Here is an 18845-nt window from a genome sequence, read left to right on the forward strand (position 1 = left end):
CAGTTTGCTGCATGCATGGACAGAGAACTGCGGTATAGGGAGAAGCACACGATCAGTTATCCAACGAAGGTTAAAATCAAGGGCAACTGGACTTGGTTGAAGATACTGGAAGACGTTTCGTCCCTCATCCAAAGGACTTCTTCAGTTCTGACTGACTGGCAGGGAAACTCAGCTATTTAACCTCAGTGGGGTCGTTGGCCCGGGTCATCGATACCGCTGGTTCGTTAGTGTTCCTTGTTGCTGTGACGACAGTCGTTACAGTCGTTAGGACTACCTGTGGCCAAGACTGAACGACCATCGTTGGTATCTTCACCTGAGGCCAATAGGTTACCTTTGTTCAGTTTCCTGGGAAGTGATGAAAGGACAGCATTGTAAGTGGGGGATAAGTGGTGGCGTAGACCCCCTCCCCTGTTCAATGACGGCTTCTCCACCCGGGTGTAGATGGCTTCCTTGACACCTCTTTCAAACCATCCATCTTCACTGTCTAAAATGTGCACCTGGTGGTCCTCAAACGAGTGTCCTGTCCTTCAGATGTAAGTAGACAGCAGAGTCTTGACCTGAGGAGTTGGCCCTTCTGTGTTGAGCCATGCGTTTGTGTAGTGGTTGTTTAGTCTCCCCAATATACAGGTCTGTGCATTCCTCACTGCAATCTAGTGTATGCGGTCTAGTGTATGCGGTCCAATGCAGTGAGGAATCCACAGACCAACGATGGTCGTTCAGTCTTGGCCACAGGTAGTCTTAACGAACACGGAACACTAACGAACCAGCGGTATCGATGACCCGGGCCAACGACCCCACTGAGGTTAAATAGCTGAGTTTCCCTGCCAGTCAGTCAGAACTGAAGAAGTCCTTTGGATGAGGGACGAAACGTCTTCCAGTATCTTCAACCAAGTCCAGTTGCCCTTGATTTTTAACCTTCGTTGGATAACTATGACCTGGATGACTGAGAATCTTCATAGACACACGGTCAGCTGGCTGCAGCTAAATCTGGAGTGCACTCGTATTAAATTCTGTATGGAAAATTCAGTTTTAACGGAGCAGAGCGAGCTGACAGGCAGAGTTAGAGACTTTTTCTGTCCGTTTCTCTCTTTACAAAGACGCATGTTGCAGTCAGAGTCTTCTCTGAAGAGGGCAATGAAGTCTCAGTAGTACCCGATGCGAGCACCACATACAACACAATTTATCAAATTACACAACGGATATACAGTATGAAAATAAGATTGATTGGATTATACTCACAGGAAGTATAAAACCTGTTACATGCATCTATTAAAAGTAAAGTAACACAAAAATGTCAGGGAAATTACTTTACTTAGATTTAAGTACTGCAGTTGTACATTTGAAATACCTTCCTACCTTTCTGATAGGAAGCCTTCTTGAGGTGGTATAAAACATTTCTTCTTATATTCTGATTTGAGTTGTGGACAACTATGACCACATGAATTAAAAAAATTAAACATTTCACTGCCCAAGTCAGCTGTAACACAAGTCTTGTTCATCAGACTACATGCTGTACAGTATTTGTGGACAGATTTTGTCCCAGGATTTCTTATGCATTTCTTCTTCTTCGTTGCATGATCTAGAATAATAAGGTGAGAAATGGGTCTATTCTGAGTTCATCCTGCACTGCAGCAGCTCATAAAGTCCATTTAATCCCCAAAACGCTTTTCTTTTAGGCAGGCTGGAGCAGAAAACAACTCACCTTTCTCAAGTTGTACAGTAATGTCACATGTGTATGAAGGTGGATCAAACAAGCTAATCTTAAATGTCAAAGTAGAGAGGAGCCTAGTAGGCCTATTTATTTTCATTCATTACACAATATGAATAAGCTATGCAGACAGTTGTAAAGAAAGAACATCTTTTTCTTCTGTTCTCTACTTGTTATAGTTACACAGTATTAGGGGTGTGGGCTGTATTAAAAGTATCCACTGTTCTCCCATGCTCTAACACACAGTAACGATGAAATGTGTGCTGTTCTCACATTCTCCCTCTGTATGTACACATAAACAACAAGGCAGGGAAAATATAAAAGGAATTTATTTTATTGTTTGGGGGTTATTTGTTGCTCTCCTTCTCCTCCTTCTTCTTTTCCTCTGAAGAATATGGTTTTGTTCTCTGCATGCCTCCTCCTGTGTTTTCTGTGTGAGACAGAAGTACAGTAACTAACGTTAGCCTTCATTAAATCATTTCGACTGGTTAAGTGCAGTAAAGTTAACTTTAAATTGACTTCACCACCACACATAAAACACGGCGTAATAGCAATCACATTTAACAGAAGCATAAAATTCTTCTTAATGGTAACTGTTAAGTTTATTTGTTAGTCACCACCACTAGCTTAAGAGCTTTAACCTATATGATGTTAGCACTACATAAATTAGCCTAGCGGCTAACGGACTTTTACTCTCCTCATAGCTTAACAGATTACATGTATTATTCATAATACTCACCGCTGGTGAAGTCACTGCATCTCCCGACACAACACCACGATTGAATTTTCACCCTGAATGGCGTTTTTGTTGAAACAGCAGCTGAAATCAGCAGAGCAACGGGCAGCTCCGTGTGGGAGCATTTACCGTAAATACTCGAATAGGAGTGCACTCCAGATTTAGCTGCGGCTAACTGATGTGGCTCTCAGAAACAACAGCTCACTTTCCTGCAGTTCTGTGTACGTATAAGTTGCTAATTGAAAACTCTGTAGGTCAGAGTGTCCACATGAAAAGAGAAGGAAGAAATGGCTGGTAGTGTCTTCAAACAGAGTTGCTAAACACCTCAGCGCACTTCTTCAGTCTTGGCCACAGGTAGTCCTAACGACTGTAACGACTGTCGTCACAGCAACAAGGAACACTAACGAACCAGCGGTATCGATGACCCGGGCCAACGACCCCACTGAGGTTAAATAGCTGAGTTTCCCTGCCAGTCAGTCAGAACTGAAGAAGTCCTTTGGATGAGGGACGAAACGTCTTCCAGTATCTTCAACCAAGTCCAGTTGCCCTTGATTTTAACCTTCGTTGGATAACTGATCGTGTGCTTCTCCCTATACCGCAGTTCTCTGTCCATGCATGCAGCAAACTGAAAGCACTGTCTGTCGGAGCGTCTACGTGAAAAGAGAAGGAAGACATGGCTGGTCGTATTGTCTTCAGAGTTGTTAAACACCTCAGCGCACTGAAGGAAGCCATCTGACTGTGTGAAGAGCAGCTCGTTGATGTCTGCAAGCAGAGAAGGAGCTCTCCCGTCTGACTGATCCACCAATGGGCAGAAGATGACCCCTTGACAGCCCCTCCTCATTTGCATAATGAAGCAGAAATGCATACAGAAATTTAAAAAGGACAGGCAGAAATAAATACCATGGGTGAAAATAAATAAGGTAAAAAAATACAAAGGAAGAATAAAACAGACAAAAATATTAAAACACACACATAAATAAATACATAAAAAAAAATTGTAATTAATAAATAAAGTTGAAGATTATAACGGAGAATAAATAAATAATGTAATTATAACAAAGTTGAATAAGTAAAGGCAGTAATTAAAATATATACATTTATGTCTCCTTGTATAATTTAATTACTACCTACATTTATTTATTTACTTTATTTTTTTGTGTATTTAATTGGATGCTTATTTATTTATTGAGCATTTATTTATTTCTGTATTTATTTCTGCCTGTGTCAGGATCGGTCCTCCATAAGAAATAGTTTAAAAAAACTGAAAAACATAATGGCATAATGTACATTTACATTTACCCATCTGGCAGACACTTTTATCCAAAGTGACTTACATTTGAGGAACAACATACAAGCATCAACAGAGCATCAAATACAGCAGGAGATCTACAACTGACAATACATATTAATAAAAGCAGCAATAAATACTTGTAAGTGCTAGTGCTTCTTTCCCTAATACCTAGGGAAAGAAGTTAGAGTTAACAAAAAGTGCAATCAATACAAGATAATTGTAGGAGACAGAAGAAGAAGAGCACAGGAAGTGCATGTTAGAGGTTAGGAGTTAGAGATGTTATAAAAGGAAGTGTTCTCGGAAGAGATGAGTTTTCAAGAGCTTCTTGAAGTTAGAGAGGGACGCCCCTGCTCTAATGGCGTGTGGTAGCTCTTTCTACCATCGTGGTGTCACAGCCTGGGATCGCTTTGTGTGTAGGGATGGCAGAGCCAGGCGGCGTTCGTTGGAGGAGTGTAGTGGCCGAGAAGGAACGTAAACTTGTATTATGGAGTTTAGGTAGATGGGTGCAGACCCAGTAGTAACTCTGTATGCAAGTATTAGGGACTTGAATCTGATTCTGGAATGTAAAGCATTGTTTTTTGAGAGAGCACAAAAAGAAGTATTATTGCTTACAGTGTATGTGTGTGTGTTTGTTTTTCTATTTTAATCATTGGTTTGTTTACTTAAATGTAAGTGTCACTGTAATTTGTGCTCTTGGTTTTGTATTTAAATACAATTATTAAAACTAGTTAAATAAATAAGAAATACACTATTACTGTTTAATTATTATACTATTATACTGTTTAAACATTGCACAAAGGGTATAACGAACCCCTTAATTACTAGAGCTTCTATTAAACACCAAATTAGTTATGCCTTTAAAAACATCTGGCATCTGTAACTATGAAAAAATCTTTATGTCATGGGAACATTAAGGTCGTCTAAGAGATTAGAAAAATGGCCAAAAAGTTTCCAGAAGGGACATTTTTAAATTGCAAGTGAAATTAAAGAAATAAATTAATCCAGCTGGAACAAATCATCTTTTGTCTCCTCTCATCATGACTGTTGTGGCAGACTGTAGTCTAAAGCCAAGCTGCTGGAGCATGGTTGAATTTAGATCAAAATGTATGAAGAATCATCAACTTTTTGATGTAAGCTTGCATGAGAGCTTTTGTCAGGGGGACAAATATTTGTTTTGGAGAGTCAGGTATGGCCCACAGACCACCACAAGCCTACAACAGTGAAACTGTAGATGGCATTCCCGTTCAAAGTTCAATATTTTTATCACACACTTGCCGCAAAGCGGTGCAAATGATGTTGCAAGTGTCATTTCTGCTTTCCGTCCAATGCAGTTGTCATTTTTTACACCTAGCACCCATGTTGTGGACTGGCGCCCATCTGTGCACCCATGGGAGTGTTGGTCTTGAAATGAGGTGTGGTCAGGCATAGCCTACTGCTATCTTGAAGCAGAAAGCAATTGTGCCATTGACCAACAAAAACCTGGTTTAAAGTCAGAGGGTCAGCACTGCAGTAACTTCATTCATTATTAAAGTCTCAGACACGCCGACAGGATGGGTCAAGATCTAATGTTATTGTTCCCTTTTGAGGGAACTCGAACTGCGTCGGTGACGACACTATGGGAACGCCTCTGGGCGTGGCAGGGCTGAACTATGAATGAAACTACTCCAATCCTATTGGTGTTACTAGAACGGTAGTGTGTGACGGCGTAACTGGAGGGGTATATAAGCACGCCGGCACATAGGACACATTAGCTTCTTTCTATTCAGCAGGCACTCTGGCTATGTTTGGATGCTCCATCATCCTACCTGAAGTCGAGACGAAGCACATCATGTCGAAGCGATTCCGACAGTGTGTCTTTCCCTGTCAGCGTTTCATCACGGAAGGTGATACCCATGGGATGTGCGTCTGATGCCTGGGGATGTCGCACGCCCAGGCAGCTCTCGAGGGGGCTGCCTGCGACCATTGCGAGGCCCTGCCCCTGAGGGTGCTGATGTCTCGAGCGGCTCTTTTTCTAGAGGATGGTCGGATGCGCTCCCCCCGTGGCACAGGCCCCGCGGTCGCTGAGGCGTCGTGGTGGCTCCGATCCTGGGGATCGCAACGCGAGATCGCCGAGGGTGCCGGAACAGCTGAGGCCTTTTTCTGGTCCTCGTCCGCGGAATCCTCCTCCCCTCGTCCCCGACCGGGAGCCTGTTTCTCGGTTTCTCCCACTCGAGGGATGAGTTCGGAGAGGCTTGCACGATCTGGCTCTGAGGAGCTAGATGTGCTTAGCATGGAGAATGACTTCGGGGAAACGGAACGTCATCAGCCCTCGCCAGGATATGAGGAGTTGTTAGAAGTGGTGATGAAGGGGCTGTGGCCAAGCTGCACAATGATTGGCCACAGGTGGTGCAGCAGCCGTCGGTGGGCAGCAAACTACTGAGTCTGTACGCGTTTCCCCCAGTTGCTCCCGGGGGTTCTGGAGCGGGTCCACCAGGACAGTCAGTCTACTACTAGTAGCCCCGTTTTGGCTGGCACTAGTGTGGTTCTCGGATTTAATATCGCTCCTCGAGGGCCCGCCCTGGCAGGTCCCTCTGAGGAGAGACCTGCTGTCCCAGGCGGAGGGCCGGATCTTTCACCCGCACCCCGCCCTGTGGCAGCTATGGGTCTGGGCCCTCAGGGGGCAGGCCTGACGACAGGAGCAGTCGACACGCTGCTCAGCTCCAGAGCCCCGTCCACGAGAAGGATGTATGGCCTAAAGTGGAATGTGTTCACCACCTGGTGCAGAGAACGGGCGGTGGACCTAGTTACCTGCTCGGTAATTGTGAAACTGGAGTTCCTCCAGCACCGTTTCTCCGCTGGCCTCTCCCCGTCCACGCTCAAAGTGTATGTGGCTGCCATTGCAGCATTCCACGCCCCTCTGAGTGATGGGCCCTTGGGGAGGCTTCCACTGACTGCGCTTCCTCCGTGGAGCCAGGAGGATGAGACCCGTGACTCGTTCCAGGGTTCCCACCTGGGACCTGGCAGTGGTTCTCGAAGCGCTGGCTGAGGCCCCCTTCGAACCCCTGGAGTCGGCTGAGGCCAAGCACCTGACCCTTAAGATGACCTTTCTCCTCGCTATCACCTCTCTGAGGCGGGTGGGGGATCTCCAGGTTTCATCCCCCACCTTGTGACGGCGGAGGACGGGAGACTTCATCTGCTCTGCCCTGTCAGACGCTGAGTATTTACACTCTGAGGTCTTCCCGGTGGAGGAAAGCAGACCAGTTGCTGGTGTCCCCCAAGGCTGGGCTCCCCGCTTCTAAACACACCATCAGCAACTGGATCGTTCAGACTATTTCCCTGGCCTATCAGGTGCGTGGTTTGCCTTCACCTATGGCCGTAAGGGCGCACTCTACTCGAGGCATGGCGGCTTCTAGGGCCTTCCTCGCAGGGGCGTCACTCCAGGATTTGTGTGACGCGGCTGGCTGGGCCACCCCTCACACTTTTATCCGGTTTTACAGTCTGGACCTTCCTTCTGCACCCGGCACCCGTGCGCTCTCCTCCTAGTCGTGCCGTCAGGTTCTGCACGCTGGGGGGCACGCGGGGTTTCGGCGTGGCCTAAGTGGGTATCTCGTTCTCATAGTGTCGTCACCGACCGTCGTCACCAGTTCGAGTTCCCCTTCTCGGGGAACGAGACACTGCGTCGGTCCGCCACACCTCACCCCGCCTGGAGTGCCTTGCTTCATAGAAAGGGCTAATGTGTCCTATGTGCCGGCATGCTTATATACCCCTCCGGTTACGCCGTCACACACTACCGTTCAGTTCAGCCCTGCCACGCCCAGAGGCGTTCCCATAGTGTCGTCACCGACGCAGTGTCTCGTTCCCCTTCTCGGGGAACAAGGGTTACATACGTAACCCGAGATGTTCTGTGTTCTTCCACACATCCAAAAGCTCACACACACAGTTCAGGTTCCTACAGGGAAACTGGAGTAAACTGGAGCCATCCTCCTGATCAATCCTGAGCTCCATCAGAGCAACTAAACATGGATTTCAGAAGCTAAAAGTTTAATTCAGTTTCCTCTGGAGAGTTTCCTGTCTGTCCTATCAGGTTTATAACTACAGTTTTTAGTTTAGTTTTTGTATAACTTATGACGTGTATAGCGTCCAGATTATGCAGCATTTAACTAGCTAGTGTTGGACCTGCCCTAAGTGCACTTGCGCCAAATGCTATAAATTATTTAAGTAGGGCATGGAGTTTCTGCTGTCCTGGGGCCTTTCATTAAATTTGCTAATGTGATGATTTCTTATGATTTCTTTATTTTCACACATTCTGCGTATCAAAACAAAAGCCACACTTGCAACCAAGACATTCATGTGACGTGCAAATTTTAGGAACTGAGTGGCAGTTTTTAGTAAATCTTGGCTCTGACTCTATTTGCCATCCTCTTGCGATCAGCTGCATCCATACACCACTGTGTTGTGTATGGATGCAGGAAGGCATATAGGTGAACTTACCAGCACAAGTGGGAGTGATTGGGGACTGGGAGAAGCACACAGTTTTTGACCGTGTAGCCATGCACACGCTGTTGCTTGTCGAAGTCTGTTATTAGACTAAACAGTTTTGCAAACTACGGAAGTTGTCTGTGTTGAGTTCACACATCCAAACTAGTTTTTCCCCCCTTTGAGTCAACACATTGTGTATATGTAAACTGATATCCAACGAAGGTTAAAAATCAAGGGCAACTGGACTTGGTTGAAGATACTGGAAGGCCTGAGGCCAATAGGTGAATGTGAAGATACCAACGATGGTCGTTCAGTCTTGGCCACAGGTAGTCTTAACGACTGTAACGACTGTCGTCACAGCAACAAGGAACACTTACGAACCAGCGGTATCGATGACCCGGGCCAACGACCCCACTGAGGTTAAATAGCTGAGTTTCCCTGCCAGTCAGTCAGAACTGAAGAAGTCCTTTGGATGAGGGACGAAACGTCTTCCAGTATCTTCAACCAAGTCCAGTTGCCCTTGATTTTTAACCTTTGTTGGATAACTATGACCTGGATGACTGAGAATCTTCATAGACATGTAAACTGATAAGGACAATCGCAACACACACATTTGCTGTGGAGGCTGCAGATCAAACACACACACGTACAGAAATACATCAGTCTTTATTGGCACAGAAAGTTAACAATGTGCTCACACACTGTGGATAACTGTACATAGTAACGTCCCTCAGAAGCTGGCATTTACTGAGGGACGTTTACACAGGGATGGACTGGAATCAATCAAACACATCACATCTAGACAGCCTACTCCAACCTCCATGCTACTTTTCATTATATCAACACAAGCAATCCAAGTATTACTAAAGGTAAGTCTAGATTACTATTCAGAATACTTAAAGGTTCAGTTCACACATAAGAGAAAACCAAAAACATTTTCACAACTACCTCTTTGGTTTTATTTGTCCAGGTTTTGAGAAATATGCCTAAGAGAACAATGGAGGTTATCACAATCAGTCTGTCAGTTTTGCATAGTTAAAGGACCAGTTCGACATTTTGGTAAATATGCTTACTTGCTTTTTTGTCAAGAGTTAGATGAGATCCATACCACTGTCATATTTGTCTATTATGTATGCAGCTAGAGCCAGGAGACAGTTAGCTTAGCTTAGCATAAAGACTGAAAACAGCTGGGGAAAACAGCTAAAAAGCGAATTCACAGATTTCCCAAAATTTCGAACTTAAGGCAGTACAGTGTATCAGAGCAGCCTTAGGGAAGGAGCGATGCATTCCTGAGATGTGATGAATGTTTTAACCCTTAAAGATCTAATGAGGATCAGACTAAAATCATGACTGACCCACATAGACGGTCCATCCCTGTATTTCTATGAAAACACAGCATTAGCTACATACAATATGAAAAAGAAAGTTAATCGGTTGGGCTAGCAATCAGTGCAATTATTGTTGACCAGGTAGAAATAATCCCCAAACAAACATAGTCGTTGTTTTCCCTTTGTGCTTATTCACAATGCAAACACACTCAGAATAATCACCTGTAAAGTTAGTGATTGGATAACTTCCCTTCTATTTAAAAATAATATCCCTGGATGACAGAATACAAAAATAACAAAACATTTAAACACACACAATCCTAAAACGATTAAGTAAAATTTAAATGAACTTTTTAGAATATTGGATGAGACAAGCTGTATATAATGCACATAGAACACATGGAAAAATCTGACTTTTTATGTGATTTTAAACTGATATAAGGAGCCAATGTTAGCCTCTTGTCAAAAATATACAATGACACAATTATCACAGTACTTACCACTAATACACTGGCTGTCTGTGGGAGAACAATAACTGATTCTAATGGAACATTTTGGTCAGTTTTTACGTAAGTCTATGTAGATGTCAGGCTTTATAGATCTGTCACTATTAGCATCATCCTTTTTAGTGTCCCAAGTATAGAAATGCTTTTTCAGAGGCTTGTCCAACCTGATCAGATTACAATTTTTGGGTCAAACTTGTGTAATTGTCTGGCATTAAAATCTCACATAAAGTTTGGGTATTGGCATGTTAAATTTAAAAGTGATGTTTTATATTGGCTGTTCAAAACCCATTTGCCACTGGAATAATAATACAAACGCTATTATAAAAATTGATTAATAGAGATGTATTATTAAAACATTCATTCTGACAATTACTAATTATATCCTTGTTCACTCTTTAAATAATGAATAATAATTGATTTTTAAAAATGAAAACAAAATGAATTGTAAACTTGTTAAATTTTAAATTTTTTAACTTTCTGTTCTTCCATTGGCTTACATGCCTGTCTATCATAATACATCACACAATTAATTTGTTTCCTGCTACAACATTTACGTGTTATGTTTTAATTGAAATTTTAATCACTGAATAAATTTAGTTTTTTGGTGGTTTAATTAAATCTAAAGATGTTTAAGAAGTGTGCCTGCTTTAGCATTTTGATTTGTGATCGATTTAATCTAACATTGATTATGTTTTTTTATTTAAAGATTTTTAAGCATTGCTTAACCTAAAAGTTAGATTAAAGTCATACCCACACAACAACAGATGGAGCTCTGATTAGCCAGTACAAATAACAGCTGGGCAATTATTAATTCAGCATTTAAAGAAAGAGTAAATTCATTCATTGGGAAATTTAATGATCTTTTTATCATTTATTATTATTATTATATTATTACAACTTTCAAGTGCTAATTTGATCAATTAATCAATTTATAATATCATTTAAATGGCCAAATTTATAGTCAAACACTTTCAAGTTCTACAATTATTCCAGTGGCACACTCCCGCCTCTATAATTGGGCCTATGGTAAAACACTGATAATATGTTAAAATAAACATAAAAGGACAAGAAAATGTCAGGATAGGCTTTAGTGGAAGTGCCCTTTAACCCCTTGGAACACACAGCCTCAATGATTTTGGTTTATAATGGAGGTGACCTCTGATCGATCTCTGCCTAGCCTCCCTCACAGAGACTGGTAGCCATCGGTCCTCCTCTTGCGGCCCAACAGGTAGGCTATCACAACGATGACAATGAGCACCAGCAATGTCACTCCCACCGCAATAGCAACACGGTAATCAGGCCGGTCAGCAGCACATGGGTCAGCTGGAAAACACACACACACACACACATACATCAGATTTACTTCTGACAACAAATAAAACCCAGTCAATCATGGACCCTCATTTACTGCACCTTCGGTATGGAAGTATATGACTGCCAATTTTACAAAATAATTTATTAAAATAGAAATGGCAAAGCCCGTTTCTGTGCTCATGACTAACAAAATTAAGTAACCACAGCTGTCAGGTAAATGCAGTGGAATAAAAAGTGAAGTATTTCAGTATTTTATCATACATCATGCCAACATAATTACAAATTTACATCTTCACATTTATGAATTGAATTTGAATAGCGGCAGCAGCTGACCTCCATAACAGGTGTCTTTATACCAACTTATGATTATTCATATCTGTAATTTTCAGACCAAGCTAATTTCTCCAACATTTTTAATTTCAGCACAGAGCAATGTGTATGCTGGGTTCAAAGTTCAACCAATCACAACATTTGCTTTAGTGTGCAGCCTGCCACATGCATGAGCAAGTATAATGTATAAAAATAGTTGTACCTACAATTTGTGCAACAAGATTAGAAGCCTATCCACCAGTGTGCAAAACAAAGATCAATATTTTGTTTGTGGTTGCTTCACTCTAAATACTACTACTAAAGTATTTAAAGTACATGATGTGAGCAATTGTATATATTCCCCTCACAACTGTCAATTCAATAACAGGGTGGGACTCAACATAGATTTGTGAAAAGGTGTGAGAATGTGCCACAATCAGCACAAACATTCAGTTTGGAAATTTAATATTAAAAGTTTCAGTAATATAATTATAATTAATGTCTGATATTTATTTGTGGAATTACTAAATACATTTAAAATGTATGTAATTGCGTTACTTTTGTAACACGTTACTCCTAACACTGGGTATTGCGTCATTGTATAAGGAGTACTTTTTACTTACATTAATGGATCTAACAATGCAGCTAGCTACATGTATTTATAAGAAGCTCTTAATGACCCATAAAAATGATCCCTGATGAATCTTTCTTCATGAAGACACTTACGAGTGCCAAAGTCGATGTTATTTTTCAGATTAAAGGCCTGCATCCTGTCCTGATTGACATCCAGGTACAGTCCGTTCCCCATGTAGAGTGATTCAGCCTTGCAGGAGTAGGAGTGTCCAATCGTTGCCGCAAAGAGATTCACTGACTGGTTGTTGGCAGAGTACCCACCATTCCCTGGAACAATGAAACAAAGCAATTCTCAAGTTTTTTCAGTGCAAAATTTCCCCTTGTGGGATTAAAAAAGTATGTCTTCTTCTAATGATGACTGCCATGAAAACAAATGCGGATGATCAGATATGGAACCAAACTAGATACACCACATTGCAATGAATGCAGGTACACAGTAATTTCAAAGATTATGTCTATATATAGTTGAAAAGACACACACAAACAAGGAAATTGTTGGCTCTTGAATGTTTCTTGTCAGTGTCAGTATTTGCCTGTTTTGTGCAACCCCCACCTGCAGCTAAAATATCATTGCACATGCAGTGACCCAATTAGAAGAGTCTGGAGTTGAAGTGATAAAATGGCAGTAAATCATACGTATGGACTAGATTGAAATGTGGAAAAAAAGACATTTCCCTACTTACCTCCTTTGCCAAAGGGGTAGGAGAGTTCGAAAGACAGAGCATCAACGTAGACAGTATTATCTGCAGTGCTCTGAGGAAAAAAAACAAAAAGATTGTTATCCTGTGTTGGTGGGTGTTCAAGGAAAATTCTAAATACTTAAAATTGTATCAAAATTTGTTAAAGGTGAAATGTGTGTCAAAATACCATTTTAAATTACATTTTGTGTTACTTCAGAGATGTCCCACACATCATATTCTACAGACTTAAGAAAACATCTTTGTTTGGTTCAGGTCACACCATTATTCATGTTTTTCAGTGAAAATGAGAATAATTATGGGGGGGGGGGGGGGGGGGGGGGGGTCCAACTGCCAGAAAGGTTAAGAACCCCTGTTCTAAGGTATCATTATTTGTTCACAGTAGGGTTCTAAAAGCTGGGTTTTCTGATAAATAACCTAATTTTGGTCATCAAATCTTCTATCTCACTTTATCTTTAGCAAAGACCAATGGCAAGAATGTTACGGTAGTTGAAAAAGAAATATGTCCTCAGTAGGACAGTTTTTATAGTTATCTTTCTTTGAATGTCAATCTTTGAGTTTCAGTTTATAAGTTGTTTGTAACTTCTGTTAATTACAATTGTTAAGTGGTAAACCTAAATAGCTTTGCTAAAAGTTGAAAGGATTCGAACTCAATGAGCAGATTAGAGTTGGAGCCATTAGTTTATAAATCCATTAATCAATAGACAGAAGATTAATCAAAATCATTAGTTGAGTTCAGTAAAATACTACACAACCCTAACCCTATGACACATTTTGTTTGGTGGACCTCAGTTACTGCACCAGCTGTGGTGGCCAGACATTTACAAATATAATTAGTGTGAGATGGCTATTGGTGTTAATGCTTCTTTAAGCCTCATTAATATTGAAATCCACACAAGTGTTGTGGAGTGAGGCAGTTTCCCTGTCACATGCTCTTTGAACAGGCTGGTCAACTAAACTTCCCTTTTTTAACAATTCTCCTCTGATTCCAGTTCGTATATGGAGTTACTACTTAAAAAAGTATTCATTTATTAATTGGTTAATTGTATTAAAATCAAAGCATTTAATTGCCCTTTTTTATTATTATAATGCCAAATCAGTGTGAGCACATCTAAGGATAGGCACTTGGATGTGGTAGATACTGCAAAAACAGTAGGTAAGTTTGACTTCATGCGGCGCTGCGCAGTGCTGACTTAATGTGATGTATGCTGAAAGGCATGCTGGTTAGAAATTGTGTCCAACTTTCGCTGGTGCTGCAAAACGTCACCATGTCACATGACAAACCTTGAAGTAAGCTGATGCAGGTAGAATGTGTCCAGCTTTATACCCCGCCCCTGCAGTCGCCTGCCGCTCACGTTAGACTATCAAGTCGGCGAAAGTCAGCCGCAGTCATCTCGAACACACCTAGTGGCTAACCTCATGCCAGCTCTCAACATTATACTTCTATATTTGTGACAAATCTAGGAAATCAGAAGTACCTTGTTAAACATGAAGTTGATGAAGCCCTCTTTGAAGGCAATGGTAAAGTTGACAGTGGTTTCCTGACAACCTCCTTGTGTTTTGGTCAAATGTGGCTGAACAATGAAGGTTCCATTGAGCTGAAAGATAAACAGAGAGAAATCAGGCGACTGGCTGGCCACTTTGTATCAGAATGTTATCATATGACACTTCTTCATATGACACAAAGATGACACATGGCTAACCTTCCGCGGTCATCAAATGCACCACAATGAGGAAATCTAAACTTGCGTGAAAACATTTTCTCAATTCCTGAAAATAGGATGCTGACAACTGCATTGCTGTAAGCTGAGTCAGAGGCACGTGCAGAAAGTTCTAACCATGTTGAGATATTTAATGGCTTACTAAATCCCTAAAAGAAAGTTTTAAGATTAGAATCTGCTTAAACATTTGCTAGACCATTGAACTATCTTTTCTGGGGCTCTTGCTGTGTCTATTGTGACTGATGAAACATACCTGTGGTGTTGCCAGTCGGATCTGTAGTGCCATCTGAGCCATCAGGCAAATCATATTGTCTTTCTTCAAGCTATAGTTTCCTACAGTCAAGTTAGTGGGCTGAGTAGGTGTGGGCTTGGTGGTGGTGGTTGCAGGTGTGGTGGTGGTGGTGGTTGCATGCGTGGTGGTGTTGGTGGTGGTGGTGGTAGGCTTGGTGGTGGTGGTGTTGGTGGTGGTGGTGGTGGTAGGCTTGGTGGTGGTGTTGGTGGTGGTGGTGGTGGTGTTGGTGGTGGTGGTGGTGGTAGGCTTGGTGGTGGTGTGGTGGTGGTGGTGGTGGTGTTGGTGGTGGTGGCAGTCGTGGTGGTGGTGTTGGTGGTGGTGGTGGTGGTGTTGGTGGTGGTGGTGGTGGTAGGCTTGGTGGTGGTGTTGGTGGTGGTGGTGGTGGTGTTGGTGGTGGTGGTGGTAGGCTTGGTGGTGGTGTTGGTGGTGGTGGTGGTGGTGTTGGTGGTGGTGGCAGTCGTGGTGGTGGTGTTGGTGGTGGTGGTGGTGGTGTTGGTGGTGGTGGTGGGGGCAGGCTTGGTAAAAGCAGATGTGGCACCAAACTCACTCGCAGGGGACACGGTTGCAGAAGGTTTGGATTTATTTTCATCTACCATCGATGACAGAGCTTCAGCCAAAAAGACAGAGCGGGAGAAAAAAATCAGTTTCAATATTCATACATAAACCACTTCCCAACTTAGTTATCTTCTGCTTAAAAATGAATTATGTATTTTTTTGACACTCATCTGACATATTATTGGCTAAAATTAAGTTGTTATGTTTAACAGGTTAGCAAGCATTGCCTTTGTACATGTCTAACAGGCTCAGAGCAACATTGTCATTCATTTGGAGTTGTGCAAAATGAAAAACAAAAGTTAAATTTTCTCCTTTTAACCTTGTTTTGGTCTCTACCAACTACTGAGAAAAACACTTGCCTTTTCTAAAGTGCGAGATGTTCTTCACAGCTAGTCATTGACTTTGTCTGTCTGTTTGGTGCTGGGCAGATAGTGTACAGAATTTACTTCCATTATCGTTTAGTTTACATTTACATTTGCATTTATTCATTTAGCTGACGCTTCCAAAACGACTTACAATTGCTATACATGTCAGAGGTCGCACGCCTCTGGGCAACTAGGGGTTAAGTGTCTTGCTCGGGGACACAATGGTGGATGGGTCACAGTGGGGGATTGTCTCTCACACCAAAGGCAAAAGTTTAGTTAGACAACTTGCATTATGCTTGTATAAATGCAGAAACTATGTATTTTGAAGAATTCTTTGAAAACATTCTCATGGGCTCATTGGCCATAATTCTTACAGTGGGTGTTATGACATGTTAATAAGTAAACAAAATCAGTAATGCTCTTTGACCTGAGACTAATTACCGATCTTGTGCTTGTTTATACAGGTCAATACAACCAACGGACTGATTAAACTACACACACAAAGGCACATTGGGGCTCAAGCCCTTTGTAATTTGGTATTCTCTACCACGTATAGTATATCCCATATACGCAGCGCTAAACACTCTGTAGCACATTACTGCGACACAGTCCAAATATGCAGTGGCAGGCTGCCTGAACGCTGCAGGGAGGACTCACCTTCCAGTCTGTTTCTGTCTGTTCCGATAATAACACATTCGGCAGATGCCAATGAAAATTAAGTGTGCTGAGAGCTCCACCTCATAACATAATGAGAGTTCAGTGGTTGTGGTGGCAGCAGGTTGGGAGATCAACCATTTCCGATTATTATTTACCATTCTGCATCAAGACAATCTTTGAAAAGACAACCGCAATGCATTTAGAAATAGATTTTCCCCCAACCCTGCCTACTGCTACTGAAATAATAGCCTAATTTGCGGGCTGTAAAACCAAAACAATGAGCTAAAACAGGCTAAAAACACCATTGAGCTGAGAGTAACTGCAGGGTTGGGTGATAATTATCTGGGGGTGTGTCAACAGCCCACAAGTGATCCCTTTCACATGACTTTTGTTCTCTAAACAAATACAATAAAATTAGCTGACTGGCAGAGTTTGATAGCATGACTGTTTTTCATGTTGACGTATTAAAGTACACCAGCACACGTGTTTTCAGTATGCAGCTTTGTCTACAGATTAAGGCAAGGGTTATTGAAATGTCAACCTGAGGGACAGCAAGTGAATCAGCCAAATGTTACAGTCAGTGTTCGCTGCATGGCACGTTAAATCTTGTTCATTCTGTTTGTAGTTTACCTTCTATCTGTACTTGCAATTTTTGTTTTTGGAACTTATGACTGCTAAATTGAATAGTCTTGATTGCATTATTCTTGTTATGTCATATTGAAATGTAAACTTTTTGTTTTTGTTACAAACAGCTTTGACAACATGAAACATTCAGGCCAATACAGCACATTGAACTGAATTGAACTGAAATGTTCCATTTTAGGATTCAGATGGAACAGGTGTGTTGGACTTGAGTGTCAGCAAGTGTCACTTTCATGTAACTGATTGTGTTCAGCATGAGCCAGACTGCAAACTATGCAAACTATGACTTCCAGTCAGTGGTCATCATCAAGTAAGCAACCACCACAGTGAACGCAAATTACTATTTGTACAAAAGACCACTCTATTTTAGAGTAATACATTTCACTTATTTGCACTTAAAAGATAATTACTAATATTAATTGTACTCCCAAGGAAAGCCAAGCTTAAGTGGAGTAAAATTTCAAATACCAATATTCACTGATTTTTCAACACTGGAATTTGACCTTCAACACAAGTTGCAGATTCATCCTATCTAAAAAAACACAGCCCTTTTCTAACCAGCAGACATGTGACTCAGACCTGTAACACAATCGAAAGACTGCGGAAATTTCTGTTCCCCAAAATAATCCAGGAAGTCACAGTGAGGGCTCATAAAAACATAAAATGTCTCACTTCTACGACTTTCTGACAGCCTGATCAAAGCATACAGACTGCACACAATATCCACAATACAGTAATAAGTTCTACTATTTACAATCTTGGTTTTGACACGTCACTAAGTGAAGAAAATCTGCTGCGTTATTATAAATAGACCACTTATTCATACACTGCAGTAGAACTGTTTTATACAAACATCCCTCTATCCAATGTTTTTGCTTAGATTTTGCCAAATTCGTCGAGATACAAAGAGTTTTACCTGAGACAGCACAGAAGGCTACAAAAACGAACACAGCAGTCCTCTTCATGATGACAGGTTTCTGCTGCACTTCACCACTTCAATGATCAACTGCGGCGCTGCGTCTCCACTGATAACTACACCGCCGAGTCAAGCTGCCAGGCACACACCAGGACCGGAAATGTTCAATTTAGAGAATAAAAGCACCTCAAGTTGTCAAAGACAAATTGCAGAACAGTACAGAAGTATTATTTTGGGGTAAGATACAATTAGATTTTATCTTCAGCTTATTTTAAATGATCATCTTACCCCAGGGGGCTCTCGTCCCATGTTACCCTTCTGTCAATAGTAACAAATTGAACCAATTGGTCTAAAAAATTTAATATTCTATTTATTACAAATGCTATTATATTAAATCTTATATTTCATTGTTAGACACCAGTGTGAAGGATTAGGATTTTGGACTTGGAGTAGGTTTTTCCCAGCTTTGTTGTAGATTTGTTATGGACGTTAATGGGTTGTGTAACATTACAAAGTGCTGCCAAATTTGTATCTTAAAAGGGCGTTAAGATTTTGCCAGTTCATTCAAATAGTAAATTGCAAATTCAAGTTGTAATATATGTAAAGGGGTTTTGATGGGTTTTCTGAGTGGATCAAGGAGTTTATTTTTCCTTAGTTTTTATTTCAGTTTCAGCAACATTTACAGTCATCATTCGCAATATTGCCCAATGTTTCCT

General features: G+C 41.6%; 1 protein-coding gene and 1 long non-coding RNA gene across 2 annotated transcripts; both read right to left on the bottom strand.

Moving 5' to 3' along the window:
• Positions 1-2024: 2024 nt before the first annotated feature.
• Positions 2025-2829, bottom strand: LOC119912919. The gene is made up of 2 exons (XR_005446296.1): positions 2448-2829; positions 2025-2138 (listed from the first exon to the last, which is right to left on the bottom strand). It is a non-coding gene; the product is annotated as an uncharacterized LOC119912919 (long non-coding RNA).
• Positions 2830-8840: 6011 nt separating this feature from the next.
• On the bottom strand, positions 8841-18287 carry si:ch211-212k18.7 (cell wall protein DAN4). The gene is made up of 7 exons (XM_038730836.1): positions 18130-18287; positions 15288-15601; positions 14956-15240; positions 14460-14579; positions 12967-13036; positions 12377-12550; positions 8841-11350 (listed from the first exon to the last, which is right to left on the bottom strand). The coding sequence occupies exons 1-7, from the start codon at positions 18176-18178 to the stop codon at positions 11211-11213; spliced, it is 1152 nt and encodes a 383-aa protein (XP_038586764.1). The 5' UTR covers positions 18179-18287; the 3' UTR covers positions 8841-11210.
• Positions 18288-18845: the final 558 nt, after the last annotated feature.

This window comes from Micropterus salmoides, unplaced genomic scaffold (genome assembly GCF_014851395.1).
Source record: "Micropterus salmoides isolate LMB-PRFRI ecotype aquatic unplaced genomic scaffold, ASM1485139v1 Ms_hic_scaffold_2, whole genome shotgun sequence".
Taxonomy (NCBI): Eukaryota; Metazoa; Chordata; class Actinopteri; order Centrarchiformes; family Centrarchidae; genus Micropterus; species Micropterus salmoides.